This window comes from Eupeodes corollae, chromosome 1 (genome assembly GCF_945859685.1).
Source record: "Eupeodes corollae chromosome 1, idEupCoro1.1, whole genome shotgun sequence".
Classification (NCBI taxonomy): domain Eukaryota; kingdom Metazoa; phylum Arthropoda; class Insecta; order Diptera; family Syrphidae; genus Eupeodes; species Eupeodes corollae.
Genome location: NC_079147.1, coordinates 36,701,098 through 36,711,730, shown reverse-complemented (window position 1 = coordinate 36,711,730; position 10,633 = coordinate 36,701,098). Strand labels below are relative to the sequence as shown.

At 38.1% G+C, this 10,633-nt stretch overlaps 1 protein-coding gene across 1 annotated transcript; it reads right to left on the bottom strand.

Moving 5' to 3' along the window:
- Nucleotides 1-226: 226 nt before the first annotated feature.
- LOC129940813 (116 kDa U5 small nuclear ribonucleoprotein component) lies at nt 227-10,115 on the bottom strand. The gene is made up of 9 exons (XM_056049310.1): nt 9,878-10,115; nt 9,573-9,811; nt 9,249-9,517; nt 9,025-9,182; nt 8,874-8,965; nt 8,627-8,818; nt 8,152-8,566; nt 671-1,758; nt 227-606 (listed from the first exon to the last, which is right to left on the bottom strand). Exons 1-9 carry the CDS (start codon nt 9,989-9,991, stop codon nt 249-251), a joined length of 2,925 nt encoding a protein of 974 aa, XP_055905285.1. The 5' UTR covers nt 9,992-10,115; the 3' UTR covers nt 227-248.
- Between the last annotated feature and the right edge of the window lie 518 nt (nt 10,116-10,633).

The following is a 10,633-nucleotide window of genomic DNA, read 5'->3' as shown; positions in this document are numbered from 1 at the left end:
TAGGGACAGCTTACTTGAAAATGAAAATAGTGACACATAACGGTAATTCACATAAAACACCTATAGCGAATACTTCAACCATTTCTTAATTCACCACATTCGAAATTTGTATGTCTGGACTTTGAAGCAGCCACCTGTTTCTCTTAGTAGAAAATCAAGCCTCTTTTATAAAAGCTTTTGAAAGTTAAAGTTTAGCAACAAAAATGAAAACAAATGCTTCATGATGTTAAGGTAAGAAATTATTTTATTTATAGAGGATAATTCAACAGCACATCCTGCCTTGCCAACTCCAACAACATAGGATCATCGAAGAATTTATTAATCGATACATCTTCGGACAGACCCTTCCTTCTTCGTGTCTTAATCATGAATTCTCGGGCTAAATGTGAAGCAGCTTGAGGTTCAAGAGGACGAATAATAATAGATTTGTCCAGAGGGTCACCGGGAACAATTTGCCAATGATGGAATACGGACAGACAAAATGCTTGCCCTTGGGTGTGTGTCCGCAGATCCGTCTCAAAACCAAAAGAATCGATGGCGGGTATGAATGCTTTGATGGTATAAATGGGCGAACCAGAAACAGGCGCATCTTGTGTAACGTGCCCTCTGAAAAAGTTTATATATTCAAAATTATATTTTTAAACAATTTATAATAGCAGTAAAAACAAACCTTCTTCTCGCCAGAACAGTGTACACAGCTGAAACACAATCCGCAGGAGCTTGAACCTCAACAAACAAATACGGCTCCATCAATCTAGGCGTTGCCATCAAGAATGCAGAATATGCCACACGACGAGCTGTAGGAATGACTTGCCCTCCACCACGATGCAGAGCTTCGCTGGCAATCACTGCGTCGAGAATTTTGAATTTCACATTCCGAATGGGCTCTTCACAAAGCGGACCTTCTCTAGTACCCCATTGGAAGCCCTGAACTATGGAATCCTTCACCGAAGTCAACAAATTCTTATCAACCTCCGATGGAAGAGTATCATCAACAAGAATATTAGGCCCAGTTGTGTCAGGCCCAAAAGCCCAAATAGAACGCGCTGCCAGCAAATCCCAATCGTAGTTGATTTGGAAAAATTCACCCAAACGTTTCTTATTCCAATTTATCGACACCACTTCATTTTCTATATCCTCAGCCAGACCCTTTTCCAATGGCTCGGATATCATGGTAATTTTATTCTTCTTATTCGGAGTCTCGGCGAAGCACTTTAGCGATGAAGTCTCCACAACCGTTTCACAAAAAGCCACAACTGGATCTGCAACTTTGATATCGATCTCCGAGTACATTTTACGCAAGTCATGCATAACACAATCCAAATACAGTTCTCCTGTCCCAAGAATAACATGCTCGCCAGATTCCTCAACACGCGTCGATAGCAGAGGATAGGATTTGTTTACTTTTCTCAGACCATCTAACATTTTGGGCAATTCTGAGGGGTTCACGGGTTCAACGGCTATTTTAATGATACTCTGGGTGTTAAATTTCAATGGCCGGAAGATATACAAGTCCTCAACGGCGCTGATGTCCGCAATGGTGGAGGTCTTGACAATACACTGATCGATACCTTCGATTAGAACCCAATTGCCAGCGGGAACACGATTAAGTTCGACTTTGTAGCGAGCTTCGTAGACCCACAGTCGGCCGACTTGAAGAATTCTTGAATCTTCTTCGTCTTGAAGGGTATAGTTCTCACCGAGCACACGAACCTCTTGGCCAGCATGCAGTGTTCCGCTTACAACTCGAGCAAGGACCTACAAAAAACATTAAAAAAAAACTTTTTGTTTGTAGAGAAAATTCATTTAAAATTCTAGAAAAAAAAAACCCGAATGCAAAAATCCAGAATGTATGTTTTTAAACATTGCCTCAAAAATTCAAACATACATTCTGGATAACTTACATCCCCTTAACAAACTTAAAGCTGACAAGTAAAATTATCAATCATACAATTGCACATTGCTACACATGCATCTTTCTTATTGTTTGCAACTATTTTTCTTGCTCAGAAAATAAAATATTAAGTAAACTGATATACATATTTGTGTTTTATTGAATTTAAAAAAAAATCTCGAATTTTTATTTTTTTTTAGATAGAGTCTTTCGAGATTTTTGTAAATTCTGGATTTTTTTTGGATTCGAGAATTTTGCGTTCTAGATAATTTTTTTTATTTTCGAGATTTTCGGCATTCGAGATTTTTGGCATTCTAGATTTCGTCATGATCCTGAAATCTCTATATGTGGGAGGAAAAAATCATCCCACTTGGCATTAACTCCAAAGAGAAAATCTACATCGAACTGAATTTAAACCCCTAAAGAGCCTAAGATAAGGAATAAACACACGTTAAAGATTTGGCTATTGAAACCGGACAAATATTAGTTACTGAAGTTTGAATCGATTCAGAAAGCGAAGGCCTACTCAACGACAGGTTTCTCTAATCAGAGAGAGAGTTCTTGTGGTATAACATAAGTTAAAAGTCTCAAATGCGTAACACTGTCCTTCTCTATTGCAGTCAGGATTCTGCTAATTAAAACATCCATTAGATTCGGGAGTAGAGTACGTTAAATCACCAAAGTTTGACGTTTAACCGCATTCCACATTCCTGTAGTGCGGCTAAAGAAAGAATCCCTGAACTTAACAGTACGTCCGAAATTGGGCTCAAGGGTAAACTGATGGGCATTCCTAGTAGTACGGTTTTACGGTTGAATTGTTTAAGGGGTTGATGTAATCGCCAAAGTTCTGCCTTGAACGCGCTGCAGTGATTGGAAAGGCAGAATGAGAGAGTTAGTCCGAGCAAACGCATCTACCAACACTATCATTAGTATTTGATCCATCTGTAAAGAAGTGGATTGAATAGTCTTCCAGTAATGCCCTATCCTCCAAGAAAGATCTGAAAGGTATAGAAGTCTGGAAGTTTCTATCGAATTGTAATTTGAGAATGATGTGGTGGTTTGTGTGTTTTGAAAGTGATTTTAAATAATTAAGAATTACAGAGTGGCCAATGCTGTTATCAGTCCAATGTGATTGAGCTCTGAGGCCAATAGCAGAGCTTGCTTGAGTTCTTTTAAAACATAACAACATCATCCGCATTAGCAATAACTCTAAAAACCTTCACATCCAAACTAGTCAGAATTTCATTAACTACCAGGTTCCAAAGATACACTCAACATAATACTCATTTACAACTTTCAACTTTTTCAACACCATTTTCATACCAGGTATAAATTCCTTGATATTTATCTCACATCCGACTTCTTCAACAAAAGATTGTGTGGAGGAAAATGAATCAAAGTTGTTTTGACTAACAGACGATGACCAAAACTCAATTTTGTTTGTAAAGTCATGGATTTCGTCTTTAGCAGTGATGACATTTTCATCCCGCCCTTGAAGAATTTTATTCATTATATACAAGCAAAAAGTTCGAGATGACAAAGTTAAAATGTATGAAAGAAAAGCTCTTAAGACTGTCGCCACATTGTTTTAATTAAACAAAATTCGAGTTTTCGGAGTTTAGGTCAGGTGATTTTTTTCAGAATTTTAATAACCTTAGTGTAGTTATAAAGTAACCACGACTTTGCGGTGCAAGATGTGTGCTCTGTGTAGTTGTCCTGGTAGAAGATGAAATTGTCTGGTATTCCAAACTCACTAAGCTAGACTCAAATCTGTTTTTTTTTTAAGTTTCTAATGAACACAAAACTTTAAAAAAAAAACTTGGAATGATTTGTAGAGACTGGTTCTAAGGGAGGAGGGAATGCTATGGAAGTCAAAAATAGTATGCACGTTGTTAGCTAAGCGCAAAATTCTGTGATAGATAAAAAAAGGCCATAATTTGTTTGATGATAAGGAAAACGAAACAGAGGCGTCTGTCTGAAGTTATTTGAATTAGTATAAATATTAATCTTTTCTAAAAGAAATGGTGAGTCTATGGTATCTGGCTGGCATACAAAGAGATTATCAGCGACTTTGCTGCGTTTTTTGGAAGGTTTGCGCCAAGTAAGACCGCGGAGTGCAAAGCGAAGAAATTTGCGTTGTACAAATTCAATTCTTTGAGAATGAGAGTTCTGATGGGAAGACCAGACTTGACAAGCGTATCCAAATAGAGGTCTAACAAAGGTGTTGTATAGGGATTAAGTGGCATAGGGCATCGAAAATTTTTATTTAATTTATAATTAAAATGTGCTCAAAAATGTGTCTGTGTGTCCCAAATAACTCCTAGGTCACGAATAAAACAGATAAAATGAATGGTTACATCGTGCAGACTATAGGAAAGATGTGACCACTTAGTGAGTTCTAAGCAATTTTTGTCGCACCAAGTCTTAAATGAGTGATGTTCATTTTGGAGTGAGACAGAATCAGATGGAGTAGAAATAACCTTTGTTATTTACATTTCATCAGTCTAAATAGAGACAGTTGGATTATCAATGACATTAATAACTTCGTTGATAGTTATGACAAATAACAAATGACCAAGGTGGCTCCGTAGTGGGACTTCTTAGATTACAAAAATAGAATCGGAGATTGAGAACAAAGGCTTTATTAAAATCTGTCGTGATAACGTTATTTTCATTTCCATTCTTTAATTCGCTTAGAGTTTTGAACTGATTAAAATATATGTAACAGTCTTCCTTAATTCAAGGTTAATAATAACATTGTCATTTGAGGAAGCACTTTTTCTACTAGTTAGCAACATGAAGATTTTGGGGAGGCACGTAAAATTAGAGATAATACAGACATTGCAAGGCTGTCAAATTGGTTCCAAAGTCATTCTCCATTTCCAGTTACAAATGAAATCATGTCAATAGCGAGTGGCAATGTTGGAGATGATAAAGTAACTTGCTACAATGCTTATTCTCTAGGTATACATTTAATAAGCCACATATTGGGCCTACGAGTTTAAGAAGAATAGACAGACAAATTGAATACGACAGTTTTTTGTGGACAATTACAGACATGAAAAAATGCATACCATATATATTTTTTTAAATTTAATAAGCTTTCTTTTCGTGTGAAAAAAACACATGTTTTCTCTATATGGCTATAGAGCTATTTTACAAACTAAAGCAAGTACTAACAAATTAATTTAATAAGCTTTAATTTTGTAGGAGATTATTTTTTGATACGACAAATAGCTTCCGAGATAAACGTGAAAAACTGAAACACCATGTTTCTCTTAACTGCCGCTAGAGCTCACGTGTCGGATTCTTGGGGACTTTTTTTTGGTTCATCACCAGACATCCCTTAGGAAGTGTGCAAAATTTCTAAACTGTTGGTTTTTTTAAGGTGAAGGCAAATTTTTTCGTTCATTGACTGGACTAAGTATTCGATGATACGTACTGGAGTGTGTAACTACGTTTTCATCGATTTACCCTTATAGTATGCTTGTTGTGAGTTAGATAGAAGTCTTGTATCTTTTGCTCTGAAATGGATCATTTAAATACATGGTAAAGAAAAGTGGACACAATAATGAATCCTGCGGATAAGTCAAAAAAAAAATCTGACACACCATTATTTTCTATTGTTATGGCAAAAAGAAATAAGATTGATAGAAGACATTAAAAAGTGAAATTGCCTTCTAAGTCAAACGTCTTGGAGAAATTTAGTGAAAGAAGAAAGCTTAGATTGTCATTATCTATAGATTGTTTGAAAATATTTATAATAGTTCTACTGGGTTTAGAAAGAAAGCCAGATTGGTTTTCACAAAGTTGATCTACGTTTCAGATCCACACCAAACGCTAACATTTTGAGGATGCATTAACACCTTGAGGAACCACTCAACCTCGGCGACGCAGATCAACAATTCCGCCTACCCGACCTTGACGAAGTGAAGATAGCTATATCTAAACTTAATTCAAACAAAGCTGCTGGAGCTGACGGCATCACCGCCGAACTATTCAAAGCAGCAGGCGATGACTTGGTACGGAGCATGCACCAACTCATCTGCAAAATTTGGTCGGAAGAAAGCATGCCCGATGAGTGGAATCTCAGCATAGTGTGCCCGATACATAAGAAAAAAGACCCTCTAAACTGCGCCAACTACAGAGGCATCAGTCTTCTTAACATTGCGTATAAGATCCTCTCTGCCGTATTATGTGAACGTCTGAAGCCATTCGTCAACAACCTGATTGGTCCTTATCAGTGTGGCTTCAGACCAGGAAAGTCCACTATCGACCAAATATTCACACTACGGCAGATCTTGGAAAAAACCCAGGAGCTTCAAATCGATACCCACCATCTCTTTATCGATTTTAAAGCCGCGTATGACAGCATCTATAGGGAAGAGCTCTACCGAGCAATGTCTAGTTTTGGCATCCCTGTCAAACTTATCCGTTTGTGCAGAATGACGATGGAGAATGCACGCTGCTCTATCAAGGTCGGAAAAGATCTTACCGATGCATTTGATGTCAAAAAAGGTTTTAGACAAGGCGATGCACTGTCATGCGGCTTCTTCAACATCGTTCTGGAAAGAATTGTGCAAAACTCAACCGTCAACACTAGAGGCACAATCTTCCATAGATCCATCCAATTACTCGGATACGCAGATGATATTGACATAATTGGAAGATCAAAGCGTGATGTCAGTGGAGCGTTTTTGAGCATTGCGACGGAAGCGAAGAAGATGGGTTTAGTGGTCAATGAGGGCAAGACCAAGTATATGCTGTCATCAAAAAAGGACACTGAACGACGACGTCTTGGACAAAACGTCACCATGGACAGCTATAACTTTGAGGTAGTTAAGGACTTTGTCTACCTAGGCACCGCTATTAATGCAGACAACGACACCAGCGCTGAAATCAAACGAAGAATAACTCTTGCAAATCGCTGTTTCTTTGGACTTAGAAGGCAATTGAGAAGTAAAGTCCTCTCTAAAGCATGTAAAATCACCATCTATAAGACACTCATCATCCCGGTTCTCATTTATGGCGCTGAGGCCTGGACCCTGTCAAAGAAAGATGAGAGCGTCTTAGGATGCTTCGAGAGAAAAATTCTTCGGGCGATTTTTGGTCCCGTACGCATAGATGGAGAATGGAGGAGAAGATATAACGACGAGCTGTACGGGCTGTACAGCGACACTGACCTAGTTAGCAGAATTAAAGTCGAACGGCTTAGATGGCTAGGTCATGTAGAGCGGATGGACATCAACGCTCCAGCCCGGAAGGTCTTCGAATCCAATCCCGAGGGACGGCGCAGTAGAGGAAGACCGCGACTCAGGTGGCGCACCCAGGTGGGAGAGGACCTCAACCAACTTGGCGTGCGAAACTGGAGACAGCTAGCTAGGGACCGAGCTGGCCGGAGACGCTTGTTGGTTGAGGCCCAGGTCCGCCCCGGACTGTAGCGCCACCTTAAGTAAGTAAGTAAGTAAGTATTAACACCTGGTGAACCTCGTATGGGTTGGTTACGCCCCATATACGGACATTTTGATAGTTAACACAGTCATTTATCGTCACTACAGATGAAATTTTGGCCAAAATTGGAGTCCTTTCCCAAACGAGTCGAAACCCAGTCAGCGAACAAACGGCGTTCATTGTCTGGTCATGATCTTTAAAATCCGGGGTCATTTTGGATCTTGTACGGCTGTAGGCCCAAGTCCCGACACAAAATCCGACAAGTTGAAGTCTGCGAACTTTTTGAACTTTTATAAATATTTTCGCCAAGTTGAAGTCTGCGACAGTCCGAATTCCTGTGTACGGCGAGGAAAAGACTGCCTCTGGTTCTGCTGTACACTTTCACGGACCGCGACATTCTCGGCTGATCTTTTATCATTTAAACGTGCTGTTTAATTGTGTAACTTGCCATGATGACTTGGCATAAACAACTGAATAATAAACCAAATATTGGACTCATGTCACCAAAACAAAATGGCCACAAAAGAGAGCCTGAATATATATGCTCCAATTAAAAACCCTTTACAATCTGTTTAAATTCAGTCTCAATCTTGGAAATAGGGATAATTTTTGAACCGATTGACCTAGGATTTATTCTAAAAGAGTTAAGGAACACCCAAGGACTTTGTAAAAAGGTGGACCTAAGTAAAGCAAGTAAACCTTTAACAAGGGGTTCTCTCTTTGGAGATACAAGTTTTAGAGATTTCAGCTTGGAGATTAAATCTTGAACATAATGTCTTGGAAAAAACTTTCTTCGACATACGTACCTGAAAGAATGTACAATCATCGGTTGGATACATTTTGGAGCTATGAACCATGAGTGTTCCGTTTTGATTGCAATTCACCATATCCTTGTAGATGTCGCCCTCTTTTGGTCCCGTATAAATATGATCTACCTTCCTCTTGGCATTGTCCAAAGGTGACTTAATATGTTCCACACACATATCGACGAATCCACTAAAGTCACTCATGAATCGATTGCATACCAATCGCAACAAAGGTCTTATATTTGTTTTCATCTCTTCTTTGGTCACACGAACATTCAACTCAGCCAAAGTGTCCAAGAGGGTTGTATCAACATCTCCGACAACCTGGGCAATAAGTTTGTACATTGGCTCGAGTATGAATTCGACAAAACTACGCTGAGCCGAACTGTGAGGTGGTTTTTTGGTGAATTTACGTCTGAAAATAATCAAATAATTAATTTCTTAATCAAGTTAAGACGTGTTTGTATCTCATTACGATTTATTGTGGAAATACATATCTCCCCAGAGACGTTTGGCAAACTCCACATAGTTGACTCCTTCGTAAGTGTCTGCGTATAGTTTGGCAAAAGATTTCAGTGTAAAACAGAAACCATAAAGTGAACTAGCAAAGCAGACGTTTCCAAGAGTTGGAGAAACCACAATTGCATCATCTCCATCGCAATAAACACTGAAATAATAATGCAATCATCTTCTAATCTATAATATCATAGTTGGAAAGTTACCTTAACAAACTATTGACTTCTTCGACAATATGCTTGAGCTTAAAATAAGCATCCTGAGGTGGGAGTTTTAACTCTAGAATAAGACGATCAATCTGAAAAATGGAGAAAATATAAGAACAAGGAACTTCAAAGAAACAAGAATGTCAGCCACTTTGTTTATGCAAATTGTTATTCCCATCTTCTCTTGGACTGCATGCTTTAGCAGACGTTCGGTGTTGAGCATCACTCCTTCAGCTGCGTCCACAAATACAACAACTCCATCACACATCCGCATAGCAGCTGTGGCTTCATCGGAAAAGTTAACATGACCTACAAAAAAAAACACCCATTTTCCAATTAGACTTTCAAAACAGAGTTCATTTATTTCGAACGCACCTGGAGTATCAAATATATTCATTAAGAAGCTCTTATGTTTGACATCTGGGAGGACAAGAGTGATTGGAGTGGCCTTGATGCTTACTCCACGTTCTTGTTCCGTGAACAGAGTATCCGTATACCTAAGAGTCCTCTCCTCGGTTGTGTCGAACTGCGGATGTGTCTCACGAATGAGAGAATCCACAAAAGTTGTCTTGCCATGATGCAAATGACCAATTAGAGCGACGTTTCTTATCAACGGCGGTGTGTCCATTAAATCGGCCATAAATCTAAAAGACTCCCATAGAACCATCTTTATATAGATTCAATTTTGTAATAACTTACTCCATTTCGTATGTGGTTTCGGGCAGTTCTTGTTCTTTCAGTTGAAATCTCAACTTCTTCACCGGTTCAATGAGTGGTTTATCCAGAGGTTGGGCATCTTCTTCTTGGACAATTGTCTCCACATCGGGTCCATAGACTTCAACGGCGGTGGGATAGTAACGTTTGTCTTCATGGAGAACTACTGCGGTTATTTCCTTATCTTCGTCATTTTCTGGTTCATCTTCTTCCATAGCGTCATCCTAAGAAAATGAGAAGAGACAATATAACCATTGTTTTGATATTCTTGAGTTTTTGAGACTCCTTACATCAACATCATCCTGAATATCTGCTTGACCATAAATACTTTGGTCGTCATCATCGTCACTGTCTAAATCAGGTCCAATGTAATTACCGAATTCGTCGTATAAGTCTGAATCCATTTTAGAGATTCACGCCGGCAAATAGGAAGAGCAAACGTTTGTAAATGTTTATTTGAGTAGGTTTGGGTTCGTTTGTGGCGGGTGTTTAACCAAACTTTTGGTAGACAATCAATTAGAAAGAGGCGTCTTTTTTAAGTTCTTTGGTTAAAAATGTGTCAATTAACTTTAATTCAGGAAAATACTTAATATTTAGCTTGGCGGTAATTATAATTCTTTTTAGTTAATATTTATAAAAACAAAATTTACTTTGCGGCTTTCTTTTCACATGAAAACGTTTTGCGAGAAGCAAAGCTGTCAAAGAAATGTCATTTTGATGTTCGATTCAGTTTAAAAAAAGTAATAGATCAAATTAAATGGTATGTACACACTTTTAGAAACTTAGGTAGTGTACAAATTAAATTTAAAGGTTTTTTAAACTACCTCGTTTGGTTATATTTTGACATAAGCATGACGAAGAAATTGATATCACACTTTATGATGTAGATAAATTCGATGAGTAGAACTCATAATATTATTCCAAATCTATAATCCCTATATTCATTAATCATTTTAAGTAATTGAAGTATTTCATACAATTTTTGAGTAATTTTCATAAGTTGTTACTTTCTTTAACTTATATAAATCTTAAATAAATGCTCAACC

Bases quoted from the DNA above. Each gene is read 5' to 3' on its own strand.
- LOC129940813 (XM_056049310.1), bottom strand. From the start codon at position 9,991: ATGGATTCAGACTTATACGACGAATTCGGTAATTACATTGGACCTGAT. The intron at 9,518-9,572 runs GTAAGTTATTAC...GGAGTCTTTTAG, and splicing joins GAAACCACATACGAAATGGA to ATTTATGGCCGATTTAATGG. The intron at 8,966-9,024 runs GTGGCTGACATT...TCCATTTTTCAG, and splicing joins TAACAATTTGCATAAACAAA to ATTGATCGTCTTATTCTAGA.